At 49.2% G+C, this 22132-nt stretch overlaps 3 protein-coding genes across 8 annotated transcripts; all 3 read right to left on the reverse strand.

Annotated features, from left to right (window-relative positions):
* Positions 1-944: 944 nt before the first annotated feature.
* uqcrc2a (ubiquinol-cytochrome c reductase core protein 2a) lies at positions 945-14520 on the reverse strand. 3 transcript variants are annotated; one of them, XM_049744249.1, is made up of 14 exons: positions 14421-14520; positions 11032-11133; positions 10812-10961; positions 8776-8840; positions 8636-8692; positions 8428-8539; positions 6640-6786; positions 2746-2803; positions 2549-2644; positions 2304-2482; positions 1970-2050; positions 1804-1880; positions 1355-1508; positions 945-1253 (listed from the first exon to the last, which is right to left on the reverse strand). In XM_049744249.1, exons 1-14 carry the CDS (start codon positions 14451-14453, stop codon positions 1170-1172), a joined length of 1395 nt encoding a protein of 464 aa, XP_049600206.1. In that variant the 5' UTR covers positions 14454-14520; the 3' UTR covers positions 945-1169. The 3 variants fall into 3 exon arrangements, with proteins under 3 accessions (XP_049600206.1, XP_049600205.1, XP_049600204.1); XM_049744248.1 differs by lacking the exon at positions 8428-8539 and having other exon boundaries at positions 2555-2644; positions 6640-6737; positions 8636-8840; XM_049744247.1 differs by lacking the exon at positions 8428-8539 and having other exon boundaries at positions 6640-6737; positions 8636-8840.
* Positions 14521-14852: 332 nt separating this feature from the next.
* si:ch211-256e16.3 (kelch-like protein 24) lies at positions 14853-19082 on the reverse strand. 3 transcript variants are annotated; one of them, XM_049744226.2, is made up of 12 exons: positions 18933-19082; positions 18359-18634; positions 18104-18238; positions 17624-17815; positions 17337-17480; positions 17067-17253; positions 16804-16950; positions 16552-16680; positions 16217-16393; positions 15958-16104; positions 15419-15584; positions 14853-15333 (listed from the first exon to the last, which is right to left on the reverse strand). In XM_049744226.2, the coding sequence occupies exons 2-12, from the start codon at positions 18611-18613 to the stop codon at positions 15180-15182; spliced, it is 1833 nt and encodes a 610-aa protein (XP_049600183.1). In that variant the 5' UTR covers positions 18614-18634; positions 18933-19082; the 3' UTR covers positions 14853-15179. The 3 variants fall into 3 exon arrangements, with proteins under 3 accessions (XP_049600183.1, XP_049600185.1, XP_049600184.1); XM_049744227.2 differs by having other exon boundaries at positions 15186-15333; positions 15414-15584; XM_049744228.1 differs by lacking the exon at positions 18933-19082 and having other exon boundaries at positions 18104-18296; positions 18359-18503.
* Positions 19083-19269: 187 nt separating this feature from the next.
* On the reverse strand, positions 19270-22130 carry anks4b (ankyrin repeat and sterile alpha motif domain containing 4B). Of its 2 annotated transcripts, none has more exons than XM_049744250.2 (2): positions 21664-22130; positions 19270-20595 (listed from the first exon to the last, which is right to left on the reverse strand). In XM_049744250.2, exons 1-2 carry the CDS (start codon positions 21822-21824, stop codon positions 19473-19475), a joined length of 1284 nt encoding a protein of 427 aa, XP_049600207.1. In that variant the 5' UTR covers positions 21825-22130; the 3' UTR covers positions 19270-19472. The 2 variants fall into 2 exon arrangements, with proteins under 2 accessions (XP_049600207.1, XP_049600208.1); XM_049744251.2 differs by lacking the exon at positions 21664-22130 and adding an exon at positions 21323-21523.
* Between the last annotated feature and the right edge of the window lie 2 nt (positions 22131-22132).

The following is a 22132-nucleotide window of genomic DNA, read 5'->3' on the forward strand; positions in this document are numbered from 1 at the left end:
TATTTAATAAAATGATACGGATTGTCCAAACATTTTGCAAAAATAGCAGTTGCGCTTTCACTGAAAATTGGGATATTAATATTAAGCTATCTAATATTATCGATATAGTATTGTCTGTTTATTTATCCGTGTTGAACTGCTGGCACCTGAATTTCCCCCCGACAACATGTACTGTGGAATACTGAAGCAGAGCATGATCCCCTCCCTCCGTAAACTGGGCTGCAGAGCAGTATTCCAACACGATAACGACCCCAAACACACCTCCAAGGCGACCACTGCCTTCCTAAAGAAGCTGAGGGTGAAGGTGATGGACAGGCCAAGCATGTCCCCAGACCTAAACCGTATTGAACATCTGTGGGGCATCCTCAAATAGAAGGTGGAGGAGCGCAAGGTCTCCAACATCCACCAGCTCTGTGATGTCATCATGGAAGAGTGGAAGAGGATTCCAGCGGCGAGCTGTGAAGCTCTGGTGAACTCCATGCCGAAAAGGGTTACGGCGGTGCTGGAAAATAATGGTGGCCACACAAAATATTGACATTTGGGTCCAATTTTGACATTTTTCAGTTGGGGCGTACTCACTTTTGTTGCCCACATTTTACGCATTTATTGTTCTATTTTGAGTTACTTTGAAGTAACAATACATTTACTTTGCTATCCAAACTCTACAGTGACTACTTAACATTGTCTCAAAGTGTCATTTCTTCAGTGTTGTCCCATGATGAGATATAACTAAAACATTGCAGAAATGAGAGGGGTGTACTCACTTTTGTGAGATACTGTATTTAACCCTTACTTACAAATTACCATCAGCCTGATTTTAAAAAAAAGTATCCATTGTTTATCCACCTCAAGCTATACCTTTAAGTGACCTTAGTGAGGTTATTTTGATGTCAGCAGTATTTATTTTACATGACTCAAGACAAAACGTAGAAATAATAACATGGTTTGGTTTTACTGTCAGTGTTTAATTTACAAAGCTATTCACACAAACGGACAAGAAGAGACACACATCAACTAAGCAGCTCCCCTTCCTCCCTTTTTTGGAAAGGGGAGGGGGTGAGGTGATGATACCGCTGTTGGGTACACTGTAAATGACCGGTCACACAAAATGAGTCACAGCAGGAAGCTGTGGGCTTTAAGTGTTTCTTATTTAATAGAGCAGATGTTTTTCATAACTCGTCCAGAAAAGGGGTATTGATAAGATGCCCACAAGCTGCCATTGTCTTCTTGCCGTCCATAAATTTTCTTGCAGCCTTGATTAGATGAAATAAGAGAAATGATATCGTGTGCCATCGTCCTTTCCTTCCTTGGAAATTGAGCATTGTTAGCATAGTCACTTTCAGAAGACACTCACCTTGACTACATGTTCCTGGGTGACAGCATCGATGGCTTGGAGAACCGCCTCGGGCGGCCGGTACGCTGCAGTCTCCAGGGCCTGAGCGCCAATCTCGGCCATCAGGCCGTCCGAGCTTTCAGTTGACAGCAGATAATCCACTTTGGCCTGAATCCTGCACACAAAGTGTGGGTAGCAATGTCACATCTCTGCAGTCTGCATTCTTCGGTTGGATACATTTCAAATTGTATGAATGCTGAAAATGTCAGCTTCTCAACGGTCAATATCTGTTGTCCTCCCTGATAGCAGATAGATATGCTAGATCAATATGAAACATTTGCGCTTATTATGGAAAAGAATGATGAAAATGTTTGGCAATTTTCTGACATGTTAATCAGTGTGCCAGTCTGAAACAATGTCATGTCTTTGACACTGACAGCGTATCTCTGCACTCTTCAGCCCAAACTCACTTTGCTCTTGTGATGTCATCCTCTGTCACGGTGCCCTCAGCCACGCTGCCCACTTGAGCGATGGCCACTCTGATGGCCTGTACAAGATGGCGACGACAAGGAGCATCGGGTGATTTGTGAGCTAAGGTCAGCTCGGCCTTTTTTGTGCGTGCGCGCCAGGACTCACGTCTCTGGCGACGTTCGCTTGCGAGATGGTGTAGACGCCGAACAGACCCGAGTCGGAATATGAGGCGTTGAAGGCTGAAGCCTGAAAGAAAAGCAGAGACGATTTAAGTCGGGACAACACTATGTTGAAGATCATCTGCGGTGATTCAAAATAAACGTTATTTTTGGTCCTACAGTTTGTACGTATATGTTCCCAGGAACTGTCTTTGTGTTTCCGCCGGTGCGGACTTCACCATATGGATGGCTGTGTACGGCTGCAACCAGCGTCGCTAATTGTTGCTGTTGCCTCAACGGGTAACATGCAACACCATCCCAGCGGCCAAACCAAAGGTTACCTTGGTGACGCCCTGGCTCAGTTTACTGGTGATGCCAGTGCCCCGCTTAACATGTGGTTCAACTCCCAGGATCTTTTGCAGCACGGCAAAGGCGGTGGCCTCCGTGCCGCCCGCCACGCCGCCTTCGCTGACAACCAGCGCATGAACCTGGCTGTCCTGGTTCTGAACACGAAGCTCACCTGGAAGCAACAGAGCGCGGTTATGGTGGACGGCGCTTTCATGAGGTGAACGAACACGGTCTTTACCACCACGGTAAGTCGCTTGAACGAGTGGTGCTCCGGCCCCAACGCGGACACTGAGGAACCTCTTGCTCAGCTCTGTCAGGTCAGAGTGCTTTACCCCTGAAAACAGACATGTCGGAGGCAGGATGTTAAAAAATAAATAAATAAATAAATACATAAATAAATAAATAAAGGAGCCACCACGAGGCGCAGACACTCACCGAGCCCTACAACAGCCATTCGGCCGGTGGTGAAATGGTCCTCCACAAATGAGTGCAACTACATGTGGAAGACAACAACACAGGTGTTCAAAGAAAAATCAGCTGCTTGCTAGAAAAAAGTTGAGCAGCTAAGCAGGTGCATCCAAATGTTTTCAGAGGCTCAAACTTAGATCAAGGAGCAAAAGCATCCATATATACCATAAGAAAGTACCGTAATTTTCGGACTATAAGTCGCGTTTTTTTTCATAGTTTGGGTGGGGGGGGGGCGACTTATAATGAGGAGCGACTTATATGTGAATTCTTTCAAATATAAAAAAAAAAAAAAAAGTGAAACCGCGATAAACGAACCACGTACACTTCTGCGGAGGGTACTGTTATTTGAATTTCAAGTGACGTCAGCGGTTGTTTACAAAAAGGACAAAGATTGATCACGGGATGACAAAGAGCCCCACGTACTACCGGCATCATTAGCGGCTTTGTTTCTAAGTGACACGGAGGACGAAGAGTTTGAAGGATTTAAGGATTTGGAGTGACACATGGGCTCACCACTTGTGGGAGGGGCCGAAGGGGTCGGGTGTAATGTGAGCTGGGCGGCAGCCAAAGCTTGGCGGTCTGATCCCCGGCTGCAGAAGCTGACTCTTGGGACATGGAATGTCACCTCTCTGGCTGGAAAGGAGCCCGAGCTGGTGTGCGAGGCAGAAAAATTCCGACTAGATATAGTCGGACTAGCCTCCACGCACAGTTTGGGTTCCGGTACAAGCCCTCTCAAGAGGGGCTGGACTCTCTTCCACTCTGGAGTTGCCCACGGTGAGAGGCGTCGAGCAGGTGTGGGTATACTTATTGCCCCCCGGCTGGGCGCCTGCACATTGGGGTTCACCCCGGTGAACGAGAGGGTAGCCTCCCTCCGCCTTCGGGTGGGGGGACGGGTCCTGACTGTTGTTTATGTCTATGCACCAAACGGCAGCTCAGAGTACCCACCCTTCCTGGGGTCCCTGGAGGAAGTGCTGGAGAGCGCTCCTTCTGGGGACTCCATCGTTCTACTGGGTGACTTCAATGCTCACGTGGGCAATGACAGTGAGACCTGGAAGGGCGTGATTGGGAGGAACGGCCCCCCCGATCTGAACCCGAGCGGTGTTCTATTGTTGGACTTCTGTGCTCGAAACGGATTTTCAATAATGAACACCATGTTCAAGCATAAGGGTGTCCATGTGTGCACTTGGCACCAGGACACCCTAGGCCGCAGTTCGATGATCGACTTTGTAGTCGTGTCGTCGGATTTGCGGCCGCATGTTTTGGATACTCGGGTGAAGAGAGGGGCGGAGCTGTCAACTGATCACCACCTGGTGGTGGGTTGGCTCCGATGGTGGGGGAAGATGCCGGTCCGACCTGGCAGACCCAAACGCTCTGTGAGGGTCTGCTGGGAACGTCTGGCAGAATCTCCTGTCAGGAAGAGCTTCAACTCCCACCTCCGGCAGAGCTTTTCCCACGTCCCGGGGGAGGCGGGGGACATTGAGTCTGAGTGGACCATGTTCCGCGCCTTCATTGTTGAGGCGGCCGACCGGAGCTGTGGCCGTAAGGTCGTTGGTGCCTGTCGTGGCGGCAATCCCCGAACCCGCTGGTGGACACCGGCGGTAAGGGATGCCGTCGAGCTGAAGAAGGAGTCCTATCGGGCCGTTTTGGCCTGCGGGACTCCAGAGGCAGCTGACAGGTACCGGATGGCCAAGCGGAACGCGGCTTCGGCGGTTGCTGAGGCAAAAACCCGGGCATGGGAGGAGTTTGGTGAGGCCATGGAGAATGACTTTCGGACGGCTTCGAGGAAATTCTGGTCCACCATCCGGCGTCTCAGGAGGGGGAAGCAGTGCAACGTCAACACTGTTTACAGTGGGGATGGCGTGCTGCTGACCTCGACTCGGGACGTCGTGAGTCGGTGGGGAGAATACTTCGAAGACCTCCTCAATTCCACCTACACGCCTTCCATTGAGGAAGCAGGGCCTGGAGACTCTGAGGCGGATTCTCCAATCTCTGGGGTCGAAGTCACTGAGGTAGTTAAAAAACTCCTCGGTGGCAAGGCCCCGGGGGTGGATGAGATCCGCCCGGAGTTCTTAAAGGCTCTGGATGTTGTGGGGCTGTCATGGCTGACACGCCTCTACAACGTTGCGTGGACATCGGGGACAGTGCCTCTGGATTGGCAGACTGGGGTGGTGGTTCCCCTCTTTAAGAAGGGGGACCGGAGGGTGTGTTCCAATTACAGGGGAATCACACTCCTCAGCCTCCCTGGTAAGGTCTATTCAGGGGTACTGGAGAGGAGGGTCCGTCGGGAGGTCGAACCTCGGATTCAGAAGGAGCAGTGTGGCTTTCGTCCTGGCCGTGGAACAGTGGACCAACACCCTCGGCAGGATCCTCGAGGGTGCATGGGAGTTCGCCCAACCAGTCCACATGTGTTTTGTGGACTTGGAGAAGGCGTTCGACCGTGTCCCTCGGGAGGTTCTGCGGAGGGTGCTTCGGGAGTACGGGGTGCCGAGCCAACTGATAAGGGCGGTTCGGTCCCTGTATCACCGATGCCAGAGTCTGGTCTGCATTTCCGGCAATAAGTCGGATTCGTTCCCAGTGAGGGTTGGACTCCGCCAAGGCTCCCCTTTGTCACCGATTCTGTTCATAATTTTTATGGACAGAATTTCTAGGCGCAGCCAAGGCGTTGAGGGGGTCCGGTTTGGGGACCTCAGCATCGCGTCTCTGCTTTTTGCAGATGACGTGGTGCTGTTGGCTTCTTCAGGCCGTGATCTCCAGCTCTCGCTGGAACAGTTCGCAGCCGAGTGTGAAGCGGTCGGGATGAGGGTCAGCACCTCCAAATCCGAGTCCATGGTCCTTGATCGGAAAAGGGTGGAATGTCCTCTCCGGATCGGGGATGAGATCCTGCCCCAAGTGGAGGAGTTCAAGTATCTTGGAGTCTTGTTCACGAGTGAGGGGAGGATGGAACGTGAGATCGACAGGCGGATCGGTGCAGCGTCGGCAGTAATGCGGACCCTGTACCGGTCCGTTGTGGTGAAGAGAGAGCTGAGCCAAAAGGCAAAGGTCTCAATTTACCGGTCGATTTACGCTCCTACCCTCACCTATGGTCACGAGCTATGGGTCGTGATCGAAAGAACGAGATCTCGGATACAAGCGGCCGAAATGAGTTTTCTCCGCAGGATGTCCGGGCTCTCCCTTAGAGATAGGGTGAGAAGCTCGGTCATCCGGGAGAGACTCGGAGTAGAGTCGCTACTCCTCCACGTTGAGAGGAGCCAGATGAGGTGTCTCGGGCATCTTATCAGGATGCCTCCTGGACGCCTCCCTGGGGAGGTGTTCTGGGCATGTCCCACTGGTAGGAGACCCCGGGGATGACCCAGGAAGTGCAAGCGCCGTCAGCTGCGCGCACCCATTGTTGACAAAGGATTTAATGAATTGGAGTGACACAGATGGTTTTATAAACGTGTTATTTCTGTAATAGTTTTTTAATAACTCTGAATGATACGTCAGGCCCGTTCTCAGCTCTTCGTTTGTGTTTATGTCACGTTAGCATACCTATCGTTTAACCTGTTGTTGCTCGTTCATGTCTGTTCTTGGTGTTGGATTTTGTCGAATACATTTACCCCCAAAATGCGACTTATATTCCGGAGCGACTTGTTTTTTATCACGTTATTGTGCATTTTATGGCTAATGCGACCTATATTCCGGAGCGACTTTTAGTCCGAAAATTACGGTAAGTAAAGAACAATAAAGAGTGGATGAATGTTCAGGAAGAGCCCTTTGCTAGAACCGGGTGCTTGATTGATCAATAAATGGCAATGTCAACCGGTAAAAACAGATCCACATTTCAAAATTTGAAAAAAAAAAAAAAAAAGTGCAAATTCATACTTGCTGAGGAGAGACTTTTCCGACCATGTGCTCGGGGCAGTACAGCGAGTTGGACAGGGTGTTTTTATAAGCCGCTTCATGCAACTTCTCAATCACACCTGAATGGAGAAAACGGAAGAGACTCATTCCAAATGTGCATTGGGGCGCCTTTGCTGGGACGAAAAAACATCATCATTTGGCAACATGTTAAATTGCGGCTCTAGGTCTTGGCTCATCAAGATGGCATGGGCACGCGGCGGCCTCCTCGGTTCTTTAAACCAGGTTACATAGTCGAGGGCAGGGGTCACCAACCTTTCTTAAACCGAGAGGTACTTCCTGGGTCCTGATTAAGGCAAAGGGCTACCAGTTTGACACACACTTCTGAAATAGCCAATTTGCTCAATTTGGCTTTCACTATGTGTCATTATTGTCATTTCCAGTTCACATATAAGTGTGATTTTAACAAGAATAGCAAAAATACAGTCAAACCTTGGTTTTTGACAACAATCCGTTCGAGAAGGCGGTTCGAGAAGCAAATCGGTCGAATTCCGGATCTATTTTTCCCATTACAAATAATGGAAAAAAATGTATTCCGTTTCAAGACAAAAAAAACTCACCTTTTTTAAGCATTTTTACATTTGCGCATATTTGTCCGATCGCGCAACTACAGCGCATCGCCGAACGCGCAACCGTAGCGCGTCGCCCACCGCGCAACTGCACCGCACTGGTCGCATTATTGTGACAGAGCCGTCGCTGAAATTTAGAAAATGTTTTTAAAGTCCTGATGTACATTCCAAGATTGAAGTGGACCTCAGTGCGCAGGGAGCTTAATTTAGTCCGATCGTGCACCCGCAGCGCACCGGGCGCTCAGTGTCGGATTGCTTTAAGAGCGTTTTTGTGTTCCGAGTTGTAAGATGACGCCAGATGAGCCATGCCCATCTGAAGCAGTTCCTGATCCCGTTCGACTTGCCCCCCCCCCCCATATAAAAACAATTTTCTCAACAGATCTACACGATTCACAAAAACGATACTCCCGACCGAAAAATCACGGAAATCCGCGGAAGATTCTCATCCCTGAAGAATCGCGCAACTGCAGCGCACCGCCGAACGCGCAACAGCACCGCGCTGGTTGAATTATTGTGACAGAGCTGTCGCTAAAATTTTAAAAATATTTTTAAAGTCCTGATGTACTTTCCAAAATTTAAGTGGACCTCAGTGCGCAGGGAGCTTAATTTGGTCCGATCACGCAATCGCAGCGCGCCAGGCGCTCACTGTCGCATTGCTTTAAGAGCGTCTTTGTGTTTTAGGATGGCTTTACTGCTCCCACTTGCTTTCTTTGGAGGCATGATTAAGGGTTAATACAATCCTCAAAGGAACGAAAATACAATAACAACGGAGTCAGTCAGCATCCGGGCCGCACGGTCGGGTTTTCTCGGGTCCTCTGAGCTCATATCGCGAGGTTCGACCTCCAAATTTTGTTCGACAACCGAAGCAAAAAAATCTCTAATTTTTTTGGTCGAATTCTGATTTGTTCAAGAACCAGGACGTTCGAAAACCGAGGTTTGACTGTAAAATAAATAGATGCAGCTCACTGACAAGTGCCGCTATTTGAGCTAATTTTAGAACATTCCTGTGGGCGACTCATGCGGTCATCATGACCTCCTCGACCTGGTGCCCGCGGGCACTGTGTTGGTGACCCCTGGTCGAGGATGCGGCCTTGAATACAACAGATTGCCAAAAGCATGTGGCCACAAAAGCCGATTGCCACGCGGTGGCCGGGCGCTGAGACCACTAGGTCAGCGCCCGGGCTCGCTTGGCCCGATCTTTGTTGGCAATCACCCTGGATGTCAGGTCACACACCTCCCAGGGCCTAAACTCCTGTGCCATGGTCACGTTGACCAAATACTCCAAAATGTTATCTCTGCTCACACACAAAAACATTGGCGTCAGCACGCGGCACGGCATCCATCGCTGAGCGGCAACTCAACGGAAGTGGGCCGCCGGCATCCATCCTTACAGGTAATCTCTAAAGCAGCGTGCGGTGTAGACCATGGTTTCTCGGGACAGCGCAGCACTGCGGGCGGATGGCCGAGAGCACAAACAGGATCACGCTTACACTTGTCAGATAGGCACTTGGCGAGCACGAGAGAACCTGACCTCAGATTGGCTCCGAGTGCTTCGACGCCACGGCACAGCTTGAAGGCAGAAACGCCTTTAGTGGTCTGCAAAACAAAAGGAACCTGTGAGGAAAAATCAAACCCATACCAAAGCCCAACGCGGCACGTTGGACAGGGCCACGACAAACTGGCCTATCCTTTATTCTCTTGGAAGAGTGAGCCAGTGTTTCGGCCGCCTTTGCTGCAAACATCTGGCAACTCTTGGATTATTACAATTCTACGACGTTACACCATTCCTGTATGGTTTCACAAAGTCCAACACTGCAGAGTGGTATTCTTCTTTTTTAAAAACACAGGACAAAACGTTTTGCTAGGTATTTTGGGGGACTGGAACAGCTTACCGTAATTTCCGGTGTATAAGCCGCGACTTTTTTCCAAAATTTTGAACTTAGTCAGGTGCAGCATATGTAAGATTTTTTTTGTGATTTTTGTGATGACTTGATCACTTTTACTCTTAACACTATTATATACAGTAAAAGCTACAAAACAAACTGACAAATAACTCGTTTTCAAATCAGACCAGTAAAAACTGGTCAAATATTTTTTAAAAAAGATATTAAAAGTGATGACAATTTGTAATTCTAGTAATGACACACGAATTTGATGCACAATTTGTCTTCGTGGGCCACATAGAATGATGTGGCGGGCCGTATCTGGCCCCTGGGCCTTGAGTTTGAGACCTGTGCTCTAAACCCTTTCTCTTACTCTCCCATGTGACTCAGAGATTACACAAAGCAGTGGCGCTGTTTGGACCATCTGCATTGTATTAAAACCCAATCAATCAGCATTTAAATTCAGTTCTTCTGACATTTTGCTCACCAAAAACAAGTTGTAATGAATGTGAACTTTTAATGCATTTTATTCAGAAGGTTACTTTGAACCCTGAGGCTTAAATGGCGGCGCGGCGTACTTATGGATTTTTACGGCCTCCGGCCTCCAGGGGGTGCTCTAGCAGGAAGCAAGAGCGAGACAGGCGAAGAAGAGATAATGCGCCGAAGAAGACGTGCTAGTTTGTGTTTACAACATTTCGCGCATCACGCAGAACGCGATCAAGACGGACATTACTGAAAGGAAGCTTTTATACGCAAACCGTCATTATGGGGGACAAAAGAAATGCATATGATGCTGCTTTTAAGCTAAAGGCAGTCGATGTTGATGACATTGTGTTGCGGCACACTTTTCTTTATTTCGTGGTCCCGTCTACTCTGGAGCTATACGTGTCGCTCGCTAGTTTAATGTAATTTAGCGCTTCGTGCATGAATAAGATTAGCATGAACAGACCCTCATCATGGAAAATGCTAGAAGAAATGGATAAAAACGACGACAAAAGAGATACTGAGAAAGTGTGTGGCGAAGGATATCTAACGCTATTCCAATCGGAAATTGAGGAGGAAGACTTCGACGGTTTCAGTGCACAGGAGGAAGATGAAGACGATGAAGCTCTTTTTTTTACTTTTACTTTAACCAGCCCTGTTAGTGCTGTACTACCGTGTTGCTGCTGTGTTACCGCCGCGTCTCAGTGACTTTTACCGGTATGTTTTATTTAATCAAACCCTATTAGTGCTGTGTTACTTCCGTGTTGCTGCGGTATTACTGCCGCGTCACGGGCAGTGTTTGGAAAGAAATGTTAAGGTATGTTATTAAAACTTTAAAAAAGCGTTTTGTGTCCAGTATTTCTTTGTTAATAACTCGCGTGCACACTTCCGTGTTGCTGCGGTACTACTGCTGCGTCACAGGCAATGTTTAGAAAGACATGTTAAAGCATGTTATTCAAACTGCAAAAAGGCTTTCTGTGTACTGTCTTTGTAAAAAACTCGTGTGCACGTGCGGCTTATAGTCCGGTGCGGCTTATGTAAGAAAAAAACTAAAATATGCCCGAATTTTAGCTGGTGCAGCTTATACACCAGTGCGGCTTATACACCGGAAATTACGGTAATGGCATTTCCATTCATTTCAATGATGATGGTGACACGTCCCGGAGAAAGCTTCAAAGGGATTGGACACGTGCCAACTTACCAGGTTGGCAGCCAGCCGCAGCACATGAGCGACACCCTGGTTCTCCACAGACTCATAGCGACTCCCTGCTTTCACAAACACACCCACGGTGGACAGTGGTGAGTAGTTCTCCAAGGACGCTATCACCAACCCGTTTGGGAGCTTGGACACCTGATGCGAAGCAAACGCTTACCTTTGACCAAGGCCGGCAAAATAAATTAATCCGAGGAGTAGCACCAACCTGGACATTTTGAGGAGCGGGCAGCGACACTCCGGACGACTTGTATCCCGTGTCGGACTCAGTCAGCGCTTCATTTGGCCTGGCAGCTGCATAGCAACGCTTCTACATGAACCACAAAGAGACACAAATTAAGGCCGGGGATACGGCCTTGAAATAAAATATTTTTTGAAAACAAACTTAATCAGCTGTGACCCCTCTGCCCATGGGGGAAAAAAGCAAATTACTGTATTGTCTTTTTTTTTTTTTTTTAAGAAGTCTTATGGCATTGCATTTTGACATCTTCACACAATTAGTGTGGCGATGAGAGCCAAAGAAGCCAAAAAGAAAAATCGTCATTAACCTAGTCCTACACCCCAAAAAAATTGCATTTGACATTTAAATGCATACACCTTTCCACTGAAACTCGAACAGTTGCGGATTTCATAAGGCAAAGTTGACCTCCAGAGTCCAGACAGTCTTTGTCTAATAGTGCACGTTTACATTGCATTAAGGCAGTGGTTCTTAACCTTTTTCCTTGTTCGCACCCCATTCAATTCACCAACCAGTTCTCACACTCCTAACCCTAACTAATTATTATAATAATAATTGGTTTACTTTACAGCTATAAGGCTTGATTAGCATTATCCCTAATCCCAATTAACACAATGACTTCTTCTTGATTTCCAGAATTTTTCACTTTTTTCGGTTACCCGACCATTATCCCCGAAAAATTGTAGATTTCCCCCAGGGTATCCTCGCACGGTGCGAGCACCCCCGGTTAAGAACCACTGCATTAAGGGGAAGTTGATTGAGTGTACACCAGACCAGCAAAACAAAACATGTTAGCATCCATCTTGATTTAGTCACACTCGAGTTAATGTTAAGTTGAGAACGGCACAAGGATTGCAATTAAAAGGAGCGTCCATTATGATTTCAGTCCATACGGTTGGGACATTTTTAATTGGTGCTGTACCGTGAGATTTTTCCGATGGAAATTATGAACTTTGGCTCATTCAACGCGGGTTGAAGAAAAAATGCTTTACTAATGCAGGGAAAAAACAAGGCATTCCGAATATGACCTTCAGGTGGTGTCGAACTGAGCCAAGTAGAAGAGCACACGCGCATTGTCGCATATTTGACGTTCGGCACACTAGTAATGACCCAACGGAGACAAATGCACATACCGTATTTGCCGGTGTACAGGTCGACTCGGTGTATAAGTCGACCCCCTAAAATTCGACGGAAATTTACGATTTTATGATATATCCTTTGTATAAGTCGAGCTCAATTGTTGCATTATATTAAACTTCAAAATTCAATATGCGAAATTTATTGACGAAATGTGTTCAAATTCCGGGAGGCCGTGCGCATGCGGCTGTTTATAAGCACCGCGGAGGAGATCGCGGCCGGCGAGCTCGCGCACGCCGCCCGGCACCAATGGGAGGCCGGAAATAGCTCCAAGCCGAGCGGATCGGCACTTTATAAGCACCGCGGAGGAGATCGCGGCCGGCGAGCTCGCGCACGCCGCCCGGCACCAACGGGAGGTCGGAAATAGCTCCAAGCCGAGCGGATCGGCACTTTATAAGCACCGCGCAGGAGATCGCGGCCGGCGAGCTCGCGCACGCCGCCCGGCACCAACGGGAGGTCGGAAATAGCTCCAAGCCGAGCGGATCGGCACTTTATAAGCACCGCGCAGGAGATCGCGGCCGGCGAGCTCGCGCACGCCGCCCGGCACCAACGGGAGGTCGGAAATAGCTCCAAGCCGAGCGGATCGGCACTTTATAAGCACCGCGCAGGAGATCGCGGCCGGCGAGCTCGCGCACGCCGCCCGGCACCAACGGGAGGTCGGAAATAGCTCCAAGCCGAGCGGATCGGCACTTTATAAGCACCGCGCAGGAGATCGCGGCCGGCGAGCTCGCGCACGCCGCCCGGCACCAACGGGAGGTCGGAAATAGCTCCAAGCCGAGCGGATCGGCACTTTATAAGCACCGCGCAGGAGATCGCGGCCGGCGAGCTCGCGCACGCCGCCCGGCACCAACGGGAGGTCGGAAATAGCTCCAAGCCGAGCGGATCGGCACTTTATAAGCACCGCGCAGGAGATCGCGGCCGGCGAGCTCGCGCACGCCGCCCGGCACCAACGGGAGGTCGGAAATAGCTCCAAGCCGAGCGGATCGGCACTTTATAAGCACCGCGCAGGAGATCGCGGCCGGCGAGCTCGCGCACGCCGCCCGGCACCAACGGGAGGTCGGAAATAGCTCCAAGCCGAGCGGATCGGCACTTTATAAGCACCGCGCAGGAGATCGCGGCCGGCGAGCTCGCGCACGCCGCCCGGCACCAACGGGAGGTCGGAAATAGCTCCAAGCCGAGCGGATCGGCACTTTATAAGCACCGCGCAGGAGATCGCGGCCGGCGAGCTCGCGCACGCCGCCCGGCACCAACGGGAGGTCGGAAATAGCTCCAAGCCGAGCGGATCGGCACTTTATAAGCACCGCGCAGGAGATCGCGGCCGGCGAGCTCGCGCACGCCGCCCGGCACCAACGGGAGGTTGGAAATAGCTCCAAGCCGAGCGGATCGGCACTTTATAAGCACCGCGCAGGAGATCGCGGCCGGCGAGCTCGCGCACGCCGCCCGGCACCAACGGGAGGTCGGAAATAGCTCCAAGCCGAGCGGATCGGCACTTTATAAGCACCGCGCAGGAGATCGCGGCCGGCGAGCTCGCGCACGCCGCCCGGCACCAACGGGAGGTCGGAAATAGCTCCAAGCCGAGCGGATCGGCACTTTATAAGCACCGCGCAGGAGATCGCGGCCGGCGAGCTCGCGCACGCCGCCCGGCACCAACGGGAGGTTGGAAATAGCTCCAAGCCGAGCGGATCGGCACTTTATAAGCACCGCGCAGGAGATCGCGGCCGGCGAGCTCGCGCACGCCGCCCGGCACCAACGGGAGGTCGGAAATAGCTCCAAGCCGAGCGGATCGGCACTTTATAAGCACCGCGCAGGAGATCGCGGCGCCTCATTGGACTTCCAGCGGGCCGCGCACTCGCGCACGCCGCACGGTTCAAATTTTCTAAGTGCAACGCACAATGAGATGCATGAGAAACGGCCTTGGTTACCATCACATTTGAAGCGATGAATACGAAGTTAAATTTTATGACTCGGTGTATAAGTCGAGGTCGATTTTTTTCGGTCGATTTTGGATCGAAAAAGGTCGACCAATACACCGGCAAATACGGTAACTGCAGGATTTTTTTTTTTTTTTATTATTCTTAAAAAACGCCGCATTAGCCAGCCCTGACAAGCTAACTAGCCGGTCGGCTAACCACAAAACTAAGTGCAAGTTCACATTTGTCAACTAACGACCGGTGGCCAAACTAAAATGAACAATAGTGACAAGAAGAAATCCCACAACTCACAGAGAGATTGTTTAGGGATCGAATTCCCCTCATGTCTCCGACGTCGACGGCCAGAGTAGGACAAATATGGCGGACGAGTGACGTCAATGGGTCTGCTCCACCGCGGCGTCTGATGGCCACATTCGGTAAACTCTTAAACGCTTAAAGACCCAAATAGTTTGCAATCAAACGTTCTATCTTTATAAACTCCGTTTTTGATGGATACTTGAGGAGAAAGGCTGTTCATGTGACGTGCTTTATTTTTGCATACCAGAGTTGGTCCTTATGTCCTAAATAAAATGTAAAGAATATCACACAAAAACGAAACACACAAAATGTATCATAGCGTACACTTGCATTCGATCAGAGTATGCCAGCTTGTTCACAACGAAGTTCTTTGGTACTAATGTTTACTGTGAGGTTGGCTTTCTTTTACAAGACAAGACAAGCAGATGTTTTAAAATAACATTTTATTATTTACTTTTGATTCTATTTACTGACACAATTACAAAAATAATCAACATGAAGTTAATATAATCCTGGAAAAAAAAACATTCGCAATACAAAGCACACCTTACATTTGTCAGAGTACCTGAAAATAATATCTTAAAAATATTCACAGTTGGATTTGTTTGCCCATACAGCATATTGCTGATAGAACAATTGTCAGCATGTCCTTTCACAGTTTGACGTACTTCAAATAAATAATCCAAAAACACAGCTACAAGGACCATTGTGCCGTGTCCCCTGTAGCAAAAGGCGACTCACGGACATCGTCACTTAGCTGTTAGGCAAAGTGGGGAAGTAGTGCGACACACCGTCTTTCCTCAGCAGAAGCGACACGCAGCTGAGCCAGCTTCGACTGGTGGGCATCTCGCCAACAATCTCCCATGTGTCCGTCTCGTCGCAGTATCTCTCGATAGTGTCGTGATATCTGACAGGTGGTGGGGAAAATCAGGCGTCCGTTTGTTAACCTGACAGAAAATGCAAAGGCGTGGACAGCTTTGCTTTCACCTCACCGGTCCCATCCTTCCTCCCCTCCCAGGACGAAGATCTTTCCATCCACCACAGCGACACCGGGCCGGTAGCGTCGTTCTTTCATGGGAGCGCACATGGTCCACTGGTCGGTCTTGGGGTCGTAGCACTCTACCTTGTCTGTGTTTTCCTTGGAGGCGTGCCACCCACCTAAATTTCAGAACAAAAAACCTCAGGTTGTCATTTGATTTACTCAAGCAACTGAACTTGATATCCTAGTTAGCATCACGCGGGGTTCGAACATTTACATGAGTGATTCTTTTGTGTGACAATGGAGGGAGCTGGCGTAGCATATGTGAAAAACTACTGCTGCGGGGGCACCACAATTACAAATGAATTTGGACTGAGTTTTTCTAAAAATGCTTTTTTTTTTTTTTACAGTTTTTAGATTTGCAACTAAAATAGTAGCAAAATGTGTCATCATAGCACCCATTGAGAATAAAGCTAATGCTTCATTTTCTGTTCAGTGTCAACCTTTGACACAATGAGAGTCAAGTAAATACAGTCAAGCCAAATGCTGTACCTATGACGTAAATCTTTCCATTCAGCGTACAAGCTGCAGAACCTGAACGACTAATCTGCATCCGAGAAACCTCCATCCACATAGCAGTTTTCGGGTTGTACACTTGTGTGAGATCTGAGCCGTCGCCGTCTTCTAAAACGGCTCCGCCTACGGGACAGACAAAACGCACACACGGTCAACAAGAGGCCAGGATCGTTTGACAATTTTGAATCTTAAGGTGAGGCGCTTTATTATAAATTAGGAGGGCAGCGTGTTCTACCTGTAACATAGAGAAGACCGTCCAGCGCCACGACAGCAGGACTTGTGACTGCCATCTTGACGCAGCCCACAAACTGCCAGCAATTGGTGTGAGGGTTGTAGCACTCCACGGAGGCCAGACGAAAGTGACCCTCCCAGCCACCCACAGCATACACAAAACCATCCAGCATCACAAGGCCTGCCAGCAAGGACAGTGAGAGCGAGAGAGAAAGATGCTCTTGTAGGCCAATGATTGTGTTTTTTTTTTTTTTTTATTAATACGATTACACAAAGGTTGCACGTCTTGCTGCGGCGAGTGAATGGAGAGCACTGCGACGTGAAATGAAAGAGACTCACCGAGTTCTGAGCGAGACGTGTTCATGGGAGCCATTTCCATCCAGGTGTCGGAGCACGAGTCGTAGCGCCACATCTCCCTGCTGGCCGAGCCGTCTGGAAACTCTCCTCCGGCTAAATAAAGGGCGGAATCTACAGGCGAGACGAGAGCAGGCGCACGCGTCTTGGTGGGGCTTGTGATCTCTTGGAGATTAATTGAAGTTCACGAGGATAATAAGAACCATGGACTTTACGGTCACGTTTGTCTCAGCCCACCTGACACCACCAGCCCGTGCTTGCTCACAGCGAAGGGCAGGCAGGCATGGTCCCTCCACTTATTCGTCAGGGGATCGAAGCTCTCCACGCTGCGCAGCACCACTTTGTCATCCTCGCCGCCAACTGTTATGATTACTTCCGATGTCCCTGTTACCATGGAAACATAAGAATGGTAACATGATGCGAAGGGTGGCACTATTTTTTGACGGTCAAATAAATTACTCCCACGCAGCGTCTAACATCTGTAATGGTAAAATGTTGACCTGTGGATCGGCGCGGCCGTACCCGGGAGCAGAAGAGCTCCCTTCGGCGGTCCTTCAGCAGCAGGTAGTCTTTGGCCTCTGAGATGAGCCTCTGGCATCTGTGGTTCTCCTTCACCACTTCCAGAGATTCAATCACGTCATGCAGATAGTAGGGACTTATGAGGGGCAGGCGGACGTGCTCCAAGACCTGCAGGAAAAAAGCTAAGAGTCGAGCTCTTCGAATTCCACAGCAGCACGCGGCAGCTACGAAGTGTTCACTTCAAATCCCACCTTGTCAAAGCTCTGCCTGCGAGTCGGACATTTATTTAGCCACAGCATGGCGGCCTCGAACACCAATTCCTCTCTGGACACGTTGAGGTGGTCGCTGGCGAGGATTTCAGTTAGTTTGTCCAGACACAAGGTCAAGAACTCCTCCTGCGAGAAAGAATTCAAACATGAATCAAACCGCCCGAGATTTGTGAAAGTACGACACAAATAGTACAAAGGAATTCCCTGAGTGGATTGGCGGCTTGGGCTCCTTAGTTTATGGCAGGCTTTCATTCTGCAACGTAACACACCTGTTGGCAAACGCCGCTAAAGTGACTGAGAATGTAGTCCATGCTTCGTTTCTCCAGCAGTTTACAGGAGTGGGCCTCGGCAAAGCAGTGGATCCCCACGCAGTTGATCTCGTCCATCTGATGCTCCATGAAGCCGCAGCAGGCCTCTCTCACGGCCATCACGTCCAGCATGTTGGCTGCTGCCAACAGCGCCTAGACAGAGCAGAGTCCTTCAGGTTTCCACCACATCGGAGGGAGGGAGGGGCACGTAGATAGATGGCGGAGCTATGACTGAATTTGCCAACAACCATGGAAAGCTGTGTGGCTGATGTTGGCTGCAGACTTACTCTTTTGAATGAGGGGCTGCTGACGTCATGCAATTTATATAACCGTGCGCTTGTGAATTGTGTTGAGGTCTGGCATAACTGCGCAAGGTTAGGAAAGCTTTGCGAGTATATGTTCTGTGCAAAAAGTCAAAGAACAGAATTTGGCAAAACCTACCTGGACATTTGCTTTGGAAATGTAGACCTCAGACGTATAGGCATAGCTCACCAGCATGCCAACCATCTGCGGCTCTACTCCATTGATTGCCACCCGCTCCTGTTTGGACTCCTTCAGGGCAGTGCTAAACATTGTCTGGTGAGTGGTCAGCAAAGGGGGATGAAGCCAAGCACACGTTCCACAATTTGGTCATCTGGGGTGGTTGAAATGGGGCGGTCTGAAAGGCACTTTAAGGTGGTATTGACTCATGCATACCTCAAAGTAAGAGCTAAAGGAGGCCAGCACGATGCGGTGACAGGGGAACTCCTGTCCCCCGCAGCACAGCGTGACATCGCAGAAAGAGTTTTTGAGCCGCAGGGCGTTGAGACCCTGCAGGACCGTGTTGGGGTGCCGGGCTTCCACAAACAGGTAGCCTTCGCCGCACAGGGATCCCGGAGCAACATCTTCCTCCGGAGCAACATCTTCCTGAATGTTGCCAATTAGAGAGTTGTCTGCCACAATCTCAGACATTTCTAACGCTGGCGAGGAACCCTGCGAGTCCGCCCGAGAAAGGGAGGGTGAAGAAGAAAATAATCGACACTTTGAAATGCTCAACACTGGGTCGGATGCGCTCAGAAGGACTTGGTCTAAAGTCATCTCAACTAGGTTTGAGAAAACATCTCACAAGTCAGTGAAAACCCGAGATTAGCTTGTTAGCTCGCTGACTAATGAGGCTTAAGTAGCAGTGTCACGGTGCCAGTTTGGCAGGGGTTTGACTAACTCTTTGACTTCCCCCCTCATTTTAATTATTGGCGATATTGCAATCTTAAAAAAATTCGAGTGCACTCACCAGTAAGCATAATCGTTAAACGACAGCGTTAACAAACACGTTCAATCCAGGCAGGTGAAACGGAACGAAGACGCTTTCTCTTTTAATAGGCGGTTGGCAAACCACTTTTCGGGCTCATTACTGCCACCTATAGGCAAAGGGGTAATGTAGTGTAACAGAATGCTGGCGTTCTTTTATCAGACACAAATACAACTACAAAAATACACTACGAAACAAAAATATGTGACAGTCTGAAAGTATGAACTTGCTCGTTAATCTATCTAGCGTGAAATCTGAAATCTAACTGAAAGCTGATATACTCACTTGTGACTTGTTCTGTGAAATGAATGGCAAGAGGTTGGAAACATGTTTATTGTACCTTCTGACATCTAATGGAAGAGCATTTCATTATCTTTCCTTAACTATACTTCACTGGTATAGTGAATGTTATACAGCCACGGAAAGTCAAATTATGAACATTTTATTCATTATTCAGTATGAATGTTTTACAGGTGCATAGATCAAACTAAAGATTCCAAGTGTCATCTTTGATTGAGGTCCTCACAAGCAACTGTCTCCCAAAGCACCCGGTCTCGCCAGTGCATCCTTGCGACGCGCAACAGCTTCCAGGATCTTCTTTCGGGGTCCCAACTGGATGCGAATGCCTTTCAGGTCTTGGTCGGAGCAGAGCATGAGCGCCTCCAGGTCCAGGTGCTCTCTGGTGAAGGCCAGGGCAAACTCGGGCAAGGAGACGGATGACAAGAATGCATCAAGCGGAGATGTTTCCTCCTCCTCCTCGTCTAGGCCGAGGTCGTCCTGCTCCCACGGGACCTCCGTGTCGGCGTTGCCCTCGAAGCCAGAGAGGTCTTCCTCTCCCTCAATCTTGTCGTTCTCAACGAGGTAGCCCAGGTTTTCATTGTTCCCACCGGTGACGTCGTCTGTGTCCAGGCTCATCCTCTTCATGAAAATAAGACCACCCAGGCCAGGCCTGTTGAAGATGGACTGTTTGACTTGGCCCGCCGATTCATCATCATCATCTCCATAGCCAAGCTCTCCTTCATCTTGAAGCATCCTCTCGTCCCGCTCGTCGAAGATGTCCAAAAACTCAGCATTCTCCGACGCTGCATCCTCCTGCTTGAGGAAAAGGACGTTGGCATCTCTCTGCAGAGTGCCCATGTCTTTCCTCCTGAGCTTCTTTTGCAGTGTGCCTTTCAACCTGGCTGACAGCGAGCCGGATTTGTCGGAAGCGATGAACTTGGAGAAGTGCTCATCGACGCCGGTTGCAGCGCCCACGCTCGATGAGGCCAACGTGTCGCCGCCCTCTGAAGCGGAGCCGGCGCCGTCCACCCCGCGGTACATCTTATCCATCTTGCTTTGGTGTCGCCTCTTCACCTTCTCGCAAATTTTCACCCGTTTCTCCGCTTCCCTGGCAGCCTCTTTCTTTAGCCTGGCAACTCTCTTTGGATTCTGGTTGGTCTGCTGGGAGGCGGCGGCGTCCAGGAAGCGCACGCACTCCATGCGATCCCGCGAAGCGGCCACGTCCATTGCCGTATGCTGCTCGTTGTCCAGCGCAAACAGGTTAGCGTCAAAACTGACGAGGAAGCTGAGGATGTGCATGTGGCCGTTGGCAGCAGCGTGGTGCAGCGGCGTGTTTCCCCAGATGTCACTTCTGTTGGGGTCTCCCCTGTCACACACAAATAGGATGACATCATCTTATCCAAATTATAGAGCTAGAAGTCGGTAAATGGGTGATCTGCTTTGATGAGGAAACTTGTCGTTTCAATAACTTCTTTATTGTGAAACTTTCAGAGAAAAAAAAACAGCCATTTTTTTTCCTTCAACAGACTGCAAATGTTAGAAAATGCGCTTTTTTGCATCGATAAGACAAATATAATTAGCCCATGATTGAACGCAGACAAGAGTAATTGGTAAGCCATTAAGATGTAAAGTCCTCTACAGGCGTGCCTCAGTGTTCCAGTAATAAAAATCATTACAGCAGCAACTGTCGTGCGTGTCCTGAACATTGCATCGATTGTTCACGGCCACGTTACAGAAACGAGCCTCGCCAGCATCCTCTGAGAAGATTGTCAGCGAGAATGACGTGCGAGTTAGTGAGCAGGCTCTTTTGTGGTGTCTAATGAGGGCTGGAGATGGCACGGTGGATAAAGCTTTCTTTTGTTTTGCGAGACATTTTTTTTCCTTGCTAACATTTGGCTCGGCCTGACAGGAAGTCGCTACAAATGTGGAACAAAATTTTAGATAAAAACAGAAGGAACTTTTTTTGAATAACAACGTACTTTGTTATTCAAAACAAGTAATAGACGCGTGTCGATCACTATTTATATCAATTAAAAGACTAGAATTGTATTTTGTGAAAGATAAGCTGAGATATTATATTAAGGTCATCTCACCAAGTTGCATCAGGAAAGGATGAAATGAGATCAGCAAGAAGTCCACTTGGTTTATAGCAGGGGTCTCAAAGTCCAGTCCTCGGGGGCCGCATTCCTACATGTTTTCCAAGTTTCCCTCGTTAAACACACTTGATTCAATTATCAGGCTGCTGCAGAACGTCAGGATGAACTGATCATTTGAATCAGGTGTGTTTAACAAGGAAAACTTGGAAAACATGTAGGAATGCGCCCCCCGAGGACTGGACTTTGAGACCCCTGGTTTATAGGCTATATTATCATCCAAACCCATCCACTGTTCATTTTTTCTATAAAGCGCACATTCAATACCGAATGATTCTCACCCTCTGCTGCATATGAGCTGAAGCGCATCCACATGCCCGTGAAAAGCAGCCAGCAGGGTGGGCGTCATGCCGTCTTCGTCCGGAGAGTTCAGGTCCTTCCTGGTGGCCTCCTTCAGAAGATCCAGGTAACCGTCGATGGCCGCCTTGTGGTACCTAGACATGGCGGTCTTTTTCCAGGATTCGAAAGCGAGAGCACAAACAAATTCTTCACCTCCGTCAAGAGCGCAAAGCCTTCAGTCCAAGTGAGCTCGTGCAGGGCGTCGACGTCAACAGCTCAGTGCCATAAAACAATGGCAAAGTCCAGGTCCACTGCTGCACCTCATCCATCTCCTCCTGCACAATCGCAAACCTCCCACTACGTGATAATGAGTCTGGCCTTCTTTACTGATTCCGTCCTACAATAATCTTATATGTCAATCCGTGGTTAATGATAGCCACCACACCTAAAATTGGTCAATTAAAATTTGTC

Source organism: Syngnathus scovelli, chromosome 16 (assembly GCF_024217435.2).
Source record: "Syngnathus scovelli strain Florida chromosome 16, RoL_Ssco_1.2, whole genome shotgun sequence".
NCBI lineage: Eukaryota > Metazoa > Chordata > Actinopteri > Syngnathiformes > Syngnathidae > Syngnathus > Syngnathus scovelli.

Coding starts and splice junctions, on each gene's coding strand:
- uqcrc2a (XM_049744249.1), bottom strand. CDS start 14,453: ATGAGGGGAATTCGATCCCTAAACAATCTCTCT. Junction 2,804..6,639: donor GAAAAGTCTCTCCTCAGCAA/GTATGAATTTGC, acceptor TTCCACATGTAG/TTGCACTCATTTGTGGAGGA. Junction 1,881..1,969: donor AAGCGAACGTCGCCAGAGAC/GTGAGTCCTGGC, acceptor CATCTTGTACAG/GCCATCAGAGTGGCCATCGC.
- si:ch211-256e16.3 (XM_049744226.2), bottom strand. CDS start 18,613: ATGTCTGAGATTGTGGCAGACAACTCTCTAATTGGCAACATTCAGGAA. Junction 17,254..17,336: donor GCAGGCAGAGCTTTGACAAG/GTGGGATTTGAA, acceptor TTTTTCCTGCAG/GTCTTGGAGCACGTCCGCCT. Junction 15,334..15,418: donor GGGGAGGAAGGATGGGACCG/GTGAGGTGAAAG, acceptor ACCACCTGTCAG/ATATCACGACACTATCGAGA.
- anks4b (XM_049744250.2), bottom strand. CDS start 21,824: ATGTCTAGGTACCACAAGGCGGCCATCGACGGTTACCTGGATCTTCTG. Junction 20,596..21,663: donor CAGCTCATATGCAGCAGAGG/GTGAGAATCATT, acceptor TGTGTGTGACAG/GGGAGACCCCAACAGAAGTG.